Here is a 17,570-nt window from a genome sequence, read left to right on the forward strand (position 1 = left end):
AGTTATGAAGTGTTATAAATGAAATATTTGATTAGGTGATTAGCCGAGGCCCAGACTCACGGATGAAATCGGCGTAACTTCCTGTCAGACACGGAGGCGAGTCGTACCTTTAGAGGAGGTTTACCCCCGGCCTGAGATACAGAACGCAGGATTTTGGCATGCAAGTACCTGATAGAGACCAGAGTTCACACCCACAGGACAGGACAGGAGAGGAGAGAGGGTTACGGGTCGCGTCCCAAACGCCATCCGAACGGTTTCATTTCAGTTATAAATATAAACATCAGCCACGTCAAACGACTGTTCTAGCGTTTGGGACGGAACCCTCAGAACACCAAACCAGAACCCACAGAGATCTCAACAAGAACCAGACATCAAACACACACAGTGGAATATATGATATATATTTACATCTATCATTTACACTGATGAGCCAAAACATTAGAACCACTCCCCTAAAAGGTGAGGGATCTATTACATGTTTATCTGATGGAGGTTCCTCATAGTTTATGTAAAGAACAGAGGAACTTTGATCAGGACCAGATTGTCAGCAGGGGGCATCACAGGCGGACATGGCGAGTCCCCACCCACAGCGGTCCGAGGAGGGACGAACCAGAGGAGGTGAAGGACCAGCAGAGGATCTACTGCAGATGATTTTAATCCAGTGCATCAAACCCTTCTGTGCCGGTCAGAGTCCCCATGCATCTCCTGTCCACCGTCCAAAACTTCTATGAGTATGGTCAGGTACATGTGCACGGTTTACCGGGGTAAAGATGGTGGTGGTTTTAATGTTTTGGCTCATCATTAATATTATTAAATTAAGGAAACTGATGAAACCAAAAATATTGGGACAGTGAGATGAAACGCCTTGTCGTTATATAATCATGAATTGTGTATTCAGACCCAACGATGAATCTGGCATGAGCATTGCTTCATCTGACCATTAGTATTGGGACAAATACATTTACAGCGAGTTGGACTCTGGAGGAGATCATGTGGAACGATCTACCAGGTCTTTGGAGATGTTCTGACCTCAGTCTCCTGTCCAGCAGATAAAGTTCAGCTTTAGTTGGGTATAAACCAGGAGATGGACGTGGCCACTCTATTTTTTTAGGTCTCGCTGTCTGATAAACTGTCGCCCAGTGAAGTTGGAGGCCTGGACATTTTTCTGCTACCATCTCCATCTTATTATCAATGAAGACCAGTGAGCCAGGTCCAGAAACAGCTACTCAGGCTGTAATGTTGCCTCCACGATGCTGCTCCATCTTCTCCACACCATCTCCATTCCATCAGGCTGATACAGATCCAGCTCTAGATTCAGATCCAGATTTCTTTTGGCTCGTTCTTGGAGCTCTTTGTTTGTTCCAGCATGGTTCTCCTGCCCCTGGTTCTGTTTCTGTGCTCGTTTGGGTTTTTGAGGTCCTCCTGAGATGGTCTGATCATTTAGTTCCAATGTCTAAATACTTATGCTCAGTTGAAACTGGGTCGGTAAACACGATCATAAATAAACGCTGTACTTTGATCTCATGCTCATCCTTTGATCTAAAATAGAATTTTTATTATAAATACACAACAAAAACATTTCATTTTAACTCCCTGTCCCAATACTTTTGCTTCAGTGAGAGAGTGAGAACCCGGCACCCAGGAACCCGTGGAAGACGGAGCGTGATCATGAGAAGAAGAAGAGGATACTTTTTACTCTCGAACGTGGCGAAGATGTCCTCCAGCACCTCCAGTGGGTTCTCCTCCGAATGATCAAAGGAGAACTCGATCAGGGAGCGCTGGCTGTACAGAGGAAACACAAAGAGACGATTGGTTGGTTGAAGATCTGACACAGTGAGTATCCATCACACTGAAGCTGAAGGAGCTTCATAAAGTTCTCAAGAACAAACGATGAACCGAAAAGCTCCAGAGCAGCAGCGACACCTTCAACCATCATGGAACCACTAATGGTTCCTGCACAGGAGCAGCACAGGAGAGCTCACAACCTCAGGAATCTCTGGAGCGGTCTCGAGCTCTTGGGTTCGAATCTCAGCTCTTGTATCATCTACGTGATTGGCTGAATGCTGCCGTGGCGCCCCTGCTGGCTGCTCGAGGCGCTGCACAGAGACGGTGAATAACGGAGAGCAGTGCGTGACTCCCTCTGATCTCTGTGTGAACCTGTTTCGCGCAGGTGAAAAGAAGTGGTTGATTACTGCACATGTGTCGGAGTGTTAGGTACAAACCTCCTCGCTCAGGGTCAGGGTGAAGATACAACCGGGGAATTGGATATGACTAGATTGGGAGAAAAAGGGAAAAATGCAGAAGTAGAGTAGGACGAACTGAAAGCAGCAGGAACAGCGTCTGTAATCATCGCCGTCTCTTTATTTCCCTCCGCTAGAGAGAACCAACTGTGAAGTACGGTGGTGGGAGCATCATGATACAGATTCCCTGCCTGCGCTAATGGAGCATCACATGTCACGGAAGGAACCATGAATGGAGCAAAAGTATCTGGACAGTATCTGAAAACGAACGCATAAACGAGAAGGAAACGATTTTCACCTCATCAGTCGTCCGACGGCGTAGCTCGGTCTCCGGGTCTCGCTTAGAGACAGGCGTGAATATCGGCGAATCAGGTCTACAGACAGAACACAAACTCATCACCATCACCACCACCACGCCCTCTAGTGGTCGTCTGTAGAACTGCAGTAATGAAAACCCTCCTGGACGTTACCTGGATTTTTGGAGGCCCAGAGTTTGCCGGCGGTTTTGAAGGTGTTCACTATGCGCACGACGGCCCGGAGGATCCCCCAGCGGAACACCGCCACGGGATTGGATCCCATCAGCCGCCTCAGGTAGGCGCTCTGGCTGCCGCGCAGGAGGGAGACGATGTCGGGACGCATGTGGTCGGTGTTTTTGGCTCGGAAGTCCTGCCGGAGAAAAACGGTTCAGGCATGAACGATTACAGCCGACATGATTACCGCGGTTATTCCGCCAGTACGGTGTGTGCAGAAGTTTGTGCACCCGCCCTCATTAAGCCTTAATTGACTCGTTGGAAGTTGTGAACCGACTGAGGATAGAAAATGAGACTCTAAATGACCAAAAGTATAAGGACACCTGACTAGGAGATTGTTGGATACTCCTATTCAAAATCATGAGCATAAATTTGCCCTCCTCGCCTCTATAACAGCCTCCTCTCTTTTCTTTGTAGGAATTAAGAAGTTAAATAATAAGGAGGCTCATCCAGCAATCAAGGTTCTGATTCGTCCCACAATATTTTTACTGGATGTAACTAAAGCTTCTGTGCTAAATCACTGGGAGTGCTGTCCACATACTTTTGGCAGCTTCAAGCTCGGAATTTCTCCTTCTGGAAATATCACTGAGAGAACAACACGCTCTACCTCGATCTGGTACTTCACTTTCCCGGCGTAGTGCCGGATGATGAAGGCAGGCTCGAGAACCGGCGTAGGAACGAAGAACCGGTTCTCCTGGTGCTGCTGCTTGAACTTCTCCAGCAGGGTGGCGTCTGTGGCCTGAGGTAAACTGCACAGAGATCAAAAAACGGGTTAAAAAACATCAAACAAACACGTTTCACCTGAAATAATTAATAATTGATAATAAATAATGATTAATGAATTAATCCTGAGCTCAGACTCACCTGCTCTCCTCGTCCAGCAGGTACAGCAGCCCCGTGGGTTTCTTACTGACCAGACTGATGCAGCCCTCGTTATCACAGTAATCCACCGGCGTCCAGCTGATCCCCTCCGCCCCGTACTCCTCCTAAAATACCAACAAAGCCTTTATGTTCCACAGGGAGCATGGATCAGTGGTCGCACCAAATTCACCCCCTAGAAATAAATACCAAAACCAAAATCCAGCCCCAGTACCCAACCAAATACCAAAACCACAAATACCAAACCCCCAAATTCCAGCCCCAATCCCAGTCCAACAAAGAGCTTCAATGCCCATCCAAATACCAACACTCAAATACCAAACCCCCAAATTCCAGCCCCAATTCTCAGCCCCCGATACCCAACCAAATACCAAATCCCAGCCTCAACACCAAACATCAAACAATACCAAGCTCCAATAAGTTTTTAAGTAACCAGCCTTAATAACCAGCCAATCAAATACCAAACCCCGAATTCCAGTCAATACCCAATCAAAAACTCCAAATCCAGCCCCAATACCCAATCAAATACCAAACCCCGAATCCAGTCCCAATTCTCAGTCCCAATTCTCAGCCCCCAATACCCAAGGAGGTGAACATGAGGAGTAGAAGGAGGAGGTGAACATGAGGAGTAGAAGGAGGAGGTGAACATGAGGAGTAGAAGGAGGAGGTGAACATGAGGTGAACATGAGGAGTAGAAGGAGGTGTAGAACATGAGGAGTAGAAGGAGGAGGTGAACATGAGGAGTAGAAGGAGGAGGTGAACATGAGGAGTAGAAGGAGGAGGTGAACATGAGGAGTAGAAGGAGGATGTGAACATGAGGAGTAGAAGGAGGTGTAGAACATGAGGAGTAGAAGGAGGAGGTGAACATGAGGAGTAGAAGGAGGAGGTGAACATGAGGAGTAGAAGGAGGAGGTGAACATGAGGAGTAGAAGGAGGATGTGAACATGAGGAGTAGAAGGAGGAGGTGAACATGAGGAGTAGAAGGAGGAGGTGAACATGAGGAGTAGAAGGAGGTGTAGAACATGAGGAGTAGAAGGAGGAGGTGAACATGAGGAGTAGAAGGAGGTGTAGAACATGAGGAGTAGAAGGAGGTGTAGAACATGAGGAGTAGAAGGAGGAGGTGAACATGAGGAGTAGAAGGAGGATGTGAACATGAGGAGTAGAAGGAGGTGTAGAACATGAGGAGTAGAAGGAGGAGGTGAACATGAGGAGTAGAAGGAGGTGTAGAACATGAGGAGTAGAAGGAGGTGTAGAACATGAGGAGTAGAAGGAGGAGGTGAACATGAGGAGTAGAAGGAGGATGTGAACATGAGGAGTAGAAGGAGGTGTAGAACATGAGGAGTAGAAGGAGGAGGTGAACATGAGGAGTAGAAGGAGGAGGTGAACATGAGGAGTAGAAGGAGGTGTAGAACATGAGGAGTAGAAGGAGGTGTAGAACATGAGGAGTAGAAGGAGGTGTAGAACATGAGGAGTAGAAGGAGGAGGTGAACATGAGGAGTAGAAGGAGGAGGTGAACATGAGGAGTAGAAGGAGGAGGTGAACATGAGGAGTAGAAGGAGGATGTGAACATGAGGAGTAGAAGGAGGAGGTGAACATGAGGAGTAGAAGGAGGAGGTGAACATGAGGAGTAGAAGGAGGATGTGAACATGAGGAGTAGAAGGAGGAGGTGAACATGAGGAGTAGAAGGAGGCGGTGAACATGAGGAGTAGAAGGAGGATGTGAACATGAGGAGTAGAAGGAGGTGTAGAACATGAGGAGGTGCAGACGCTCACCTGCTCCAGTCTGAAGATGTGCTGGGTGCAGTAGTGCTGGAGCTGCTCGTTAGCGTAATTAATACAGAACTGCTCAAAACTGTTACTCCTCACATCCTCGAACCCGAAAATATCCAGCACACCTATAGAGAGACACTTCACACACACACACACACACACACACGTCCCGAATTCAACACCCCTACTGGCATGATTCAGTCAAAACAGCCTCAAAATCAATCAACAGTGAATAAGTAAGTGCCCCCTCTCAGGTTACCCAACACCTATATCACCTCATACTGAGTCACCACACACCGTACAGTCAAAAGTATTAGGACGCCACAGCTGCTTAAAGTTTCTACAGGAACACTACACCACCGGTTAAAGGAACCGTACTGAGGGAACCATATTGAGAACCATACTGATGGAACCATATTGGGGGAACCATATTGGGAACAATATTGAGGAACCATACTGAGAACCATATTGGGGGAACCATATTGGTAACCATACTGATGGAACCATACTGAGAACCATAATGAGGGAACCATACTGAGGGAACCAAACTGAGGGAACCAAACTGAGGGAACCATATTGAGAGAACCATATTAAAGGAACCGTACTGAGGGAACCATATTGAGGGAACCATACTGAGGGAACCATATTGGGAACAATATTGAGAAACCATACTGAGAACCATACTGATGGAACCATATTGGGGGAACCATATTGGTAACCATACTGAGGGAACCAAACTGAGGGAACCATATTGAGAGAACCATATTAAAGGAACCATACTGAGAGAACCATACTGAGAGAACCATATTGGAGGAACCATACTGATGGAACCATACTCAGGGAACCAAACTGAGGGAACCATATTGAGAGAACCATATTAAAGGAACCATAATGAGGGAACCATACTGATGGAACCATATTGAGGGAACCATAACTATGGAACTCTCTAGCAGAAAGTTCTTGAGTAGATGTGAGATCTTCCGTCTGTGAGCTGAATCTGAGGTTCTGCATCAGGACAAACCAGCAGCCCAGTCAAAGTTCTGACCGGAACCCAGTTGAGATGATGTGGCGAGAGCTGGAACCTCTGTGGGTAATACCTCGGTGATATAGGTGTTGGAGAACCGTTCCCTTATTGAGGACCCATGTGTGTAGATGTGAGAGAACCCTGAGTACCGGAACGGCCTCCTCCACGTCCCTCTTGTTCAGCAGGGCGTGGTTGATGCGCAGGACGATCCAGTCGAACATGGAGCTGTACAGAGATTTAGCCACGGAGTCTCGCGCCGTCACCGCCTGCAACACCAACACAAACGTTCACACGTGGTCTTTAGAACCGCCTCGGTTCCGGGTGTGGAACGTCGGGGTTACCTGGCTGAGGGTGTAGGGCAGGATCAGGACGTCGTTCGCCGTCATCGCCTTCCTCTTCGTCAGAGCCGTCGCCAACAGCTCCACCTTCACCTGCAATCACAAACACGTCCTGGTTTACACACCAGCGCATCATCTGGTGCCCCTCTGTGCCGAGCTGTCTGTGGGCGCCATGAGGAAACCGCCCGGGACGAGCGAGCTGCCCCCAGAAGCCACCTGATGCCACTTTTGGACCCATGTTGGTGAGGTGCTTCTCCGGAGTGTTCCGGTTTTCCCGGAAAAACTCTGACAACCGATTCCCATTTGTCTTTATTCTCCCTTTAGTCATTTCCAGTTCCCCATGGCAATTCCCATGCTGCACGCACCGCCCCCTGCGCTGGCCAACACGTGAAGTCAGAGAGCAGCTCTGTGTACAGAGAGTCACGCTATGCTCTCTGTGAATCATCCACCACTCTCGCAGGCACCTGGACCAGACAACCCCGTCTGACCCTCCCCCTCAGGCGCAGCCAACTGTGTCTGTCCGAGCGCCCGGTCAGTTCAATAAAACACCACTAGTATTCGTACCTTCAGTAGATCAGAGAGCGTCTGGAGGACGTCTGGAGGTCCCACCGTCACTCCGTCTCCGCCCGGCTTCGTCGTGTACGTCACGTTCCCCAGATACAGAATAGCAGAGAGTACTGAGAGAATCCTGCAAAAATCACACCACAAGTACAGCCAGAGTGAAAAAGTATCTGCCCCCCTCATCACAGCAGGTTATTAAAGCTTTCATGACTGGTGATTATTTTGGATTTTTAGGGTCTCCGAGTGGACTCACTGTTTCCTGGTTGGAGGAAGGAACCCGACGAGCTCCATGGCCTGATGGAGCCTCTTAAACTCGTCTTTCATCACGACTTCATCCTCCAGCTGAGGGTCGTCCTACAACCACACAGTCAAAAACACCATCAACACCATCATTAAAACCAACACCATCATCATCACTAATATCAACACCATCAACATCCCCAATATTGATACCAGCCATACCAACAACACCGCCATCATCAATATCAACACCATCATCATCACCAATATCAGTACCATCAACACCATCAACACCATCATTAAAACCAACACCATCATCATCACTAATATCAACACCAACAACACCGCCATCATCAATATCAGTACCATCAACACCATCATTAAAACCAACACCATCATCATCACTAATATCAACACCAACACCATCATCATCACTAATATCAACACCAACACCGCCATCATCAATATCAGTACCATCAACACCATCATTAAAACCAACATCAACACCATCATCATCATCATCACCAATATCAGTACCATCAACACCATCAACACCATCATTAAAACCAACATCAACACCATCATCATCATCATCACCAATATCAGTACCATCAACACCATCATTAAAACCAACATCAACACCATCATCATCATCATCACCAATATCAGTACCATCAACACCATCAACACCATCATTAAAACCAACATCAACACCATCATCATCATCATCACCAATATCAGTACCATCAACACCATCATTAAAACCAACATCAACACCATCATCATCATCATCACCAATATCAGTACCATCAACATCATCAACACCATCATTAAAACCAACATCAACACCATCATCATCACCAATATCAGTACCATCAACACCATCATTAAAACCAACATCAACACCATCATCACTAATATCAACACCAACAACACCGCCATCATCAATATCAGTACCATCAACACCATCATTAAAACCAACATCAACACCATCATCATCACCAATATTAATACTAGCAACACCAACAACATTATCAACACCATCATTACAACTATCAACGCTATCATCACCAATATCAATACCATCATCAAAACCATTAAAACCAACATCAACAACAAAGCCAACAATTACATGATCAACACCATCATCATCATCAACATAAACACCAATATCAACACAATCAAAAACACATTTGTCAATACCAACATCATCATCAACATAATCGTCATCAACCAAACCAACATCAACACCACCAACATGAGCACCAACATTAACAGCAACACCAACACCAACAAAAACACGATCGCCAATACCAACAACACCAATATCCTCACCACAATTATCATCAACACCACTTACACCACCATCACTTACAACACTATTAACAACACAAACATTATTGTCATCATCACCACCAACACCATCGTCATTAACACCAATATCAACACAATCTAAACATCATCAACACCAACATCAATAACGTTAAATTACTCACAGATACAGTCACCTGTGTGTACGTGTGTATAAGTGACTATGTAGTGTGTGTGTGTGTGTGTGTACGTGTAGTGTGTGTATGTGTGTGTGTGTGTGTGTACCTGTTTGAGGTAGTGATACTGTTCAGGTTCTAACAGTCTGAATTCTTCTCTCTCCTCCTGAGTCGCTCCGAGCAGCAGGTAATAAAACACGTGATAGTTCCTGTAACACACGTTTACATTTACAGCTTCAGTCAGGGGCCTTAGTCAGGGGCCTCACACAGGGGCCTCACACAGGGGCCCAGCAGTGGTAAGCAGTGAGGCTCTGAGTGAAGTGTTTTACCTCTCACTGCTCCTCCTGGTGACGAGGCGACTCTTCTCCAGCAGGTACGTCTCAATCGTGGCTCTGAACAGAATAAAATCACTTCATCAGAACCTCACACACAGTTACACCCGGGTCCTAAAACACCCAGAGCACCGACTCACCCTCTCACCACGCCCCCCTCCAAAAAGTTCACCCGAATAAACTTCCCGAAACGACTCGAGTTGTTGTTGTACGACGTCTTAGCATTTCCAAACGCCTGAGGAGAAAAAAACAAGCAAAATGAATAATAATGATAAATATAATAATAATAATAATATTATAATAACAATAATAATTATTATTATTATAAATAGAATAAATATAATAATAATAATAAATAAAAAAAATAGTAATAATAATAATAATAAACATTATAAAATAATAACAATTAAATTGATAATAATAACACTCACATAAATCATAATAATTATTATTATAAGCTACAAAATAATTTTAAAAAATATATAAAATATATATAATCATAATAATAACTAAATTGACAATAAAAAATATTTTATTTATTCATTTGTTTATTTTATTATTATAATAATTATAATTAAACATTAAAAACAACAATAATTAAATCAGTATTGACAATATAATAAGAAAAATAATGGTAATATTAATTAGTAAAATATAACAACAATATACTTAATACATTTATAATAATAATAGTTAAAATCAACAGTAATAAAATAATAATAACAATAATAATGGTAATATTAATAACATTTATAACAATTATTATAACTATATTTATTATTACTGATTTAGGGTTCAGCCATTTTTATACCCTGTGAGTCTCTGTTTAAAATAAATAGGTAAAACTGAGCTCTGAGACCCAGAACCTACAGAAGCAGAACCTACAGAACCAGAACCTACAGAAGCAGAAGCAGAACCTACAGAAGCAGAACCTACAGAACCAGAACCAGAACCTACAGAAGCAGAACCTACAGAACCAGAACCAGAACCTACAGAAGCAGAACCTACAGAAGCAGAACCTACAGAACCAGACCCAGAACCTACAGAAGCAGAACCTACAGAACCAGAACCAGAACCTACAGAACCAGAACCAGAACCTACAGAAGCAGAACCTACAGAACCAGAACCAGAACCAGCGCTGGTGTTTGGGATTAAAGTGCAGCTCAGTGTTCAGAGGTGTGAAAAAGTATTTGCACCCTACAAGTTCAATAAACACGAGAGGATTTTCACAGCAGGAAGCAGGAAGTGGGTGAAAGATTCAAATACTTCAGTGTGTGGGTGGAAATGAAACTGATGGTGCTGATGGTGGAGATGGTGGAGATGGGTGTGGAACGCTCTCAGATCTCTGCTTCTGTATAATCCACACGATTAACAGGTATCATAAACTCTGGTTCTGTTCTCATCAGGACGTCTGGATGTTTTTCTTATCGCTAAATAAATCAGACAGGATCTTTTAATGGAACCACGTGGATGAAACACAGCGGGAGATGGAAACATCTCAGCCCGTCGTTCCAAATCTTCTCTCACTTAAACCTAAGTTCTGGTTCTTGGTTCAGAACCTGATTTGGGGTCGTGGTTCCTCCTTCAGAACCTCCCCTGGTTTCAAAAGAACCTCTGGTGTCCACACGTGAGTGACGGGTTCTTCGGAAGTGCTGGTCAGTAGAACTGTGGGGGGTTTTGGGTTCCTGTGGGTTTGTGGATCTCTGAGGTTCTTCACCTGAAGCTGAATGGATACAGAATGATGGAAGGAGCTTCAGCAGCAGGTATGAAGATCTGATGACGTGTGCTGGCGTGTCTCTGCTCGTTCTGGTATTCGGATTAAAGCAACACCAGCACCCCCCACCCTCTCCACCCTACACCCCCCACCCTCCAGCAGCAGGAGCAGCCGCGCCCCCTCCCAAAACAATCACACACCCATACCAACATCTCACTGTCACGACCATCACTGACAGATGTTTATAATTCATTATATACAAACTACACACTCCTGACTGTACAACAACAGTTAGGGAAGGCCAGTTCCTGTCCCAGCATGACCATGCCCCCATGCACAAAGTTCGGTGCCCTGACCTCCACCCACCCCAACACCTCTGAAATACCAGGTCCTTCTCTACCAACCTCAGTGACCGACCCTAACAAACACTCTTCTGATTAAACGAGCACAAATTCCCACAGACACACTCCAGCATCTTGTGAACAGCCCGGTCATGAGTGGCGAGGCCCTAATAAAGAGGCGTGACTGTATTTAAACACCAGACAAACTCAGGTCTGGTGTCCACATACTTTTGGAGGATGAAGATAAAAAGTCTCTCGGTGTGAATGCAGACGGTTCTGTTCCGCCTGGTGCAAGAGTTTGTGCACACCTAAACACCCCCAAAACACAGCTAAACACCCCTGAACACACCCTAAACATCCATAAATATCGCGAAACACTCCAAAACACCCATAAACAAACCCTTAACATCACAAAACACCCGTATATATCCATAAACAGCCCCTAAACCCCCATAAACATCCACTTAACACCTGTAACATCCCTAAACACCCCTAAACAACCCCAAAACACCCCTGAACACACCCTAAACACCAATAAACATCACTAACCTAGTGGTTAAGATACTGGACTAGTAATCAAAAGGTCGCTGGTTCAAGCCACTGCCAGGTTGCTGCTGTTGGGCCCTTGAGCGAGGCCCTTAACCCTCAACTGCTCAGACTGTATACTGTCACAGTACTGTAAGTGTAAAAGCGTCTCCTAAATGCTGTAAATGTAAATGTAAACACCCCTAAACAACTTCATTCATTGTCTGTTTTATCCTGGTCAGGGTTGCGGTGGGTACAATCCACACCCCACACAGGTCCATCACAGGGCGCATTCACACTTTAGATCATTTTGAAAGCACCTCGAGGGTGGGGAGGGGGGGTGAATACTTTTTGACAGTGTGTGAGTGTGTGTGACAGTGTGAGTGTGTGTGTGAGAGAGAGTGTGTGTGTATGTGTGTGTGTGTGAGAGAGTGTGTGTGTGTGTGAGTGTGTGAGAGTGTGTGAGTGTGTGTGAGAGAGTGTGTGTGTATGTGTGTGTGTGTGAGAGTGTGTGAGTGTGTGTGTGTGTGTGTGAGAGAGTGTGTGTGTATGTGTGTGTGTGTGAGAGTGTGTGTGTGTGTGTGTGTGAGTGTGTGTGTGAGAGTGTGTCTGTGTGTGTGTGTGAGAGAGTGTGTGTGTGTGTGTGTGTGTGTGTGAGAGAGAGTGTGTGTGTGTGAGTGTGTGAGAGTGTGTGAGTGTGTGTGTGTGTGTGAGAGTGTGTGTGTGTGTGTGTGTGAGAGTGTGTGTGAGTGTGTGTGAGTGTGTGTGTGTGTGTGTGTGTGTGTGTGTGAGTGTGTGTGTGTGAGTGTGTGTGAGAGTGTGTGTGTGTGTATGTGTGTAAGAGAGAGAGTGTGTGTGTATGTGTGTGTGTGTGAGTGTGTGTGTGTGTGTGAGTGTGTGAGAGTGTGTGAGTGTGTGTGTGTGAGAGTGTGTGTGTGTGTGTGTGTGAGAGTGTGTGTGTGATGTTACTGCTGCATCATGATCTAAACCCAGCGACCCTGAACCACTTCCTGTTACACAACAACAACAACGCCGGCGACGCCCCCGCAAACACCACACGGTGTCACCATCCGGCCCAGTACAGCGGGAAACTCCGCCCTCTTTATTTCTTTGGGGGGGGGGGGGGGGGGGGGGGGGGTTTGGGGGTGTTTGATGCTTGGATTAAAAAAGTAAACTGAGGAGATCAGAAGGTTTTGGGTTCTCGACATGTGAAGCAGAAGCTTGTAGAGATTTAAAGGTTAAACTGGTTAAACTGGTTAAACTGGTTCCTGTCATGGAGGTGACGATCACACAGCCGCCGAGATTCCTACTGTTTCACTTCAGGGATCAATAAAGTAATCTATCACTCAATCAATCACTCACTTAATCAATCACTCACTTAATCAATCACTTACTTAATCACTCAATCACTCACTCAATCAATAACTCACTCAATCAATCACTCGCTTAATCAATCACTCAATCAATCACTCGCTTAATCAATCACTCACTTAATCAATCACTCGCTTAATCAATTACTCAATCACTCAATCAATCACTCACTTAATCAATCACTCACTTCATCAATCAATCAATCACTCACTCAATCAATAACTCACTCAATCAATCACTCGCTTAATCAATCACTCAATCAATCACTCGCTTAATCAATCACTCACTTAATCAATCACTTACTTAATCACTCAATCACTCACTCAATCAATAACTCACTCAATCAACCAATCACTCAATCAATCACTCGCTTAATCAATCACTCAATCAACCAATCAATCAATCACTCAATCAATCAGTCCAAAAACCACCCAGAGACTGAGGCTTCATCATCTCCATCATCTTCTGCTTCCTTTACAGCAGTGAAGTTCATCACCAGCATGAAGCTTCTCCTCTGTGTGCTGACTCAACTAACAAACCCTAACTGACCCACCAACCTCCCAAACCAACCCACCTCATCATCAACTAACTATTAACTACCCAGACTAGCTCAACAACCAACCAGCGCACCCACTCATCACCTACAAGAAAAAACTGACCCATAAACCTTCAAACTTTTCACTCACGTACAGAACACTAACTGATCAATTAACCTCCCAAACCAGCGAACCCACTAAATAACAAGTCTTTAACTAACTCACTAACGTACCAAACTGGCACACTTACTCATCAACTAACAAAACAAAACCGACCCATTAAACTTCAAACAATTCACTCACATAAAACCATGACTAACCCACCAAACATCCAAACCAGCTAACCCACTAAATTAAGTAGTCCTTAACCAACCCACCAATATCAAACCAACCCATCTACTCATCAACTAACAAAACAAAATTAGCCATACATATTTAAACAATTCACCAAACCATGCCTGACCCACAAACCTCCTACACCAACTCAATTAACTAGTCTATTACCTAACTCACATATTAATCAACTAATGGTACCTTATGTTGAGCCACCAACCTCTCAAACCAAGCTATCCACTAAATTAACAAGTCCTTAACTAACCCACTCAACTCACAAAACCTTGACTGATCCACCAGCATCCCAAACCAATGTACCAACTCAAATAACTAGTTCTTTAACTACCCCACCAATATACCAAACCAACCCACTGATTAATCAACTAATGGAAGCTTGACTGACCAAACACCCTCCCAAACCACCCCACCCTCTCATAAACAAACCTCCTGACTGACCCACTAACACACCGATCTACCCAACTAACTAAGTAATTAACTAATGAATCTGACCCACTACACTACATGGCCAGAAGTATGTGGACGCCCGAGCATGAGCTCATTGTACGTCACAGTTCTAAAGCATCTTCTGAGAAGTCTTTGTGTTTCCGAGCAAATCAGTGCCGACTGATGTTTGAAATAAAGGCCTGGCGCACAGTCAGTGTTCCAATTCATCCCAAATATGTTGAGCAGATTGATGTCACCACAGTTTAACCAGTTAAACCAGATCAACTTCACGTGGAGGGAGAGTTTCCTTCTCTGTGCAACACAAGGTGAAAAAAAAACACAAACCACAAAACAAACATGGCAGGTTCAATGTTAATAATGTAAGAGTGTACCTCGAGGACGGGCCCCGCTCCTAAAATGGTGCGCTCCACCCCGCTGGTGCATCCCTTCCTGCTCAGCGCCGTCAGACAGTGGATGATGAACTTGGTGCTCTGCGTTTTCCCCGAGCCGCTCTCCCCGGATATGACGATGCACTGATTGGTCCGTTTGCTCAGCATGGCGTGGAAGGCGGCGTCGGCGACGGCGAAGACGTGCGGCTCCTTCTGGCCCAGCGCGCGGTTCTGGTACATCTCCACGTCTTTGGGGTTGTAGATGGGGAGGAACTGGAAGGGGTTGATGGCGAGCAGGATGTCGCCGGCGTACGTGTAGATCTGTTTGCTGTAGAAGCGGCGGCGCAGCGCCTCCAGCACGTTCTTCTCGTTCAGCGCGGCCAGGCCGCACAGGTCCTTCATCGTGTCCCGCTGACCCTCCTGGAGGGTGAAGTAAAACCCCCGGCTCTGCTCGTGACCCTGGGGCCAGAGCAGCATGTGTTCCACCGGCCTCTCGCCCGCCTGCAGCGCCCGGGCCCCCGCGCCCGGCTCCCTCACCTCCACCAGCTCATAATTCCTGGCCTTGTCCAGGTGGAAGTGCTTCACCAGGTTCTCCAGCACCAGCGTGGCGGTGGTGTGTCTCCGGACACGGACGTTACAGCGCTGGGCGGTGTCGAGAGACGGACTCATGTGGACCGTCAGGATGTGGACGGGCTCCTCGGAGCCGCCGGCCTCCTGGACGCTCATGTTCCTGTCAGAGAGAAGCTGTGAAGCGTGCGGAGGGAGGGCGTGGCGTGTGAGGGCGGGAATGTGAAGACGCAAAAGCAGGAGAGAGAAAAAAAAACAAGTTCATGCCTGTCTGGAGTCAAGTAGGAAATGCCACACAGCACAAAACACTCTCACACCTACTGCTAAATATCTCGGCAGCTGTAGACTAGTGGTTTAGGTACTGGACTAGTAATCAGAAGGTTGCTGGTTCAAGCCCCACTGTTGGGCCCTTGAGCAAGGCCCTTAAAGCTCAATTGCTTAGACTGTATACTGTCACAGTACTGTAAGTCTCTGTATAGAAAGCGTCTCCTACATTCTGAGGATGTGAATGCATTTTGTGCCAAAAGTATGTGGACACCTGACTGTGACCTTCACACATCACACTCCACAACCATCAGCACAGCCTCCAGCATGCTGGGAATCATTCTAGCCAGGTTTGTCTGTGGGGATTTGTGCTCATCTCATCGTCTAAAGAGCATCGGTGTGCCTGTCAGCTCAAGAACAGAGATCATCATTCCAATTCATCCCAAAACAGCTGGTCTGGTTGGAGATCAGAGATCTGTGCAGCCCTCCATACAAAAGCATGAGCATAGCTAGAACAGGGAAGGACCTTCCCTAAACTGTTACAACATTAGAAGCATATAAAGTGTTTATATTTATTTATGTTTAATGGAAGTGATGGTAAACACGTGTTAGAACCGGGTGTGGCCGAAACACCCGAACTCGATCATTAACAGGGGTGTCCACATACTTTTGGCCATATAAAGCATAACAACTATTTTATATACACGTGATGATGAGCAGCTTTTTTGTTTAATGTTGAAATGATCGAAATATAATCAGATAATCTCGTATTTTTCTCACTTTTGTATTAATTTAAAGCATAAAAGTTTCTTCCTGTATCAGAAACACACAAATAAAAGAATAAACTGTTAAAAAAAGTACAAAAATAAAGAATTAAAACCCGAATCAGAGCTTTAATCACCAGAATTTAAAGTCATTTAATCACTCAGAGCTCGAACAGGTGTAGAAACTCACCTGGGCTGTGTTCCAATCACACTGGGCTGTGTTTCATTACCAGAGCCACTGACGCTCCGCCTTCAGGTTTTTACTCCAATAAAATCTCACAGAAGAAACAAAACGAACCGATTTACTGGATTTATGTTCGAACCCACCTGCCAGAATCCGGATCATATCGCGTCACTCCGCTTCATTAACACGGGAGAATAAATCCACCTTCTGCAGCACGAATTTAACCTGAACTCAAAAAGCTTCACCTGAACTGTAATGAACCCAAACCGAGCAAAACCCTCAATAAACCCAAACCCAAACACACACACACACACACACACACACACACACACACACACACACACACACACACACACACACACACACACACACACACACACACACACACACACACACACACACACACACACACACACACACACACACACACACACACACACACACACACACACACACACACACTCCTGTACTCCCAGCACCGAACACTGCGGGTTCAGTTCGGGTTAGTTCGGGTTTAGTTCGGATCAGTTCGGGTTTAGTTCGGGGACTGGAGCAGGTTGAGTCTCTGGTACTTCCTTGCTTTCACTGTTACTGCTCCGCCCTGTGGGAGACCAACAGGGTCAAAAACACTCAACACTTCTCACCTCCACTACACAACAAACACCTTCAGAAACACCATTTTATCATCAGATTCAGCTGATTCAGAGGCAACACTTTAGGGAAGTCCCTTTTCTGTTC

General features: G+C 45.6%; 1 protein-coding gene across 1 annotated transcript in view; it reads right to left on the reverse strand.

The window, feature by feature from the left end:
* Positions 1-17,224, reverse strand: part of myo9b (myosin IXb) — a 26,237-nt gene extending 9,013 nt beyond the window's left edge. Inside the window, exons 1-17 of the mRNA XM_062992821.1 lie at positions 16,839-17,224; positions 15,057-15,797; positions 9,541-9,635; positions 9,398-9,460; positions 9,178-9,277; positions 7,595-7,695; positions 7,345-7,468; positions 6,784-6,873; positions 6,592-6,708; positions 5,422-5,556; positions 3,635-3,756; positions 3,378-3,519; positions 2,711-2,906; positions 2,539-2,614; positions 1,647-1,782; positions 1,227-1,432; positions 108-168 (exon numbers count right to left, since the gene is read on the reverse strand). Of these exons, the coding sequence (XP_062848891.1) occupies positions 108-168; positions 1,227-1,432; positions 1,647-1,782; positions 2,539-2,614; positions 2,711-2,906; positions 3,378-3,519; positions 3,635-3,756; positions 5,422-5,556; positions 6,592-6,708; positions 6,784-6,873; positions 7,345-7,468; positions 7,595-7,695; positions 9,178-9,277; positions 9,398-9,460; positions 9,541-9,635; positions 15,057-15,779 (2,487 nt within the window). The 5' untranslated portion in view covers positions 15,780-15,797; positions 16,839-17,224. The remainder of the gene's footprint in view (positions 1-107; positions 169-1,226; positions 1,433-1,646; positions 1,783-2,538; positions 2,615-2,710; positions 2,907-3,377; positions 3,520-3,634; positions 3,757-5,421; positions 5,557-6,591; positions 6,709-6,783; positions 6,874-7,344; positions 7,469-7,594; positions 7,696-9,177; positions 9,278-9,397; positions 9,461-9,540; positions 9,636-15,056; positions 15,798-16,838) is intronic.
* Between the last annotated feature and the right edge of the window lie 346 nt (positions 17,225-17,570).

This window comes from Trichomycterus rosablanca, chromosome 4, assembly GCF_030014385.1.
Source record: "Trichomycterus rosablanca isolate fTriRos1 chromosome 4, fTriRos1.hap1, whole genome shotgun sequence".
NCBI classification, from domain to species: domain Eukaryota; kingdom Metazoa; phylum Chordata; class Actinopteri; order Siluriformes; family Trichomycteridae; genus Trichomycterus; species Trichomycterus rosablanca.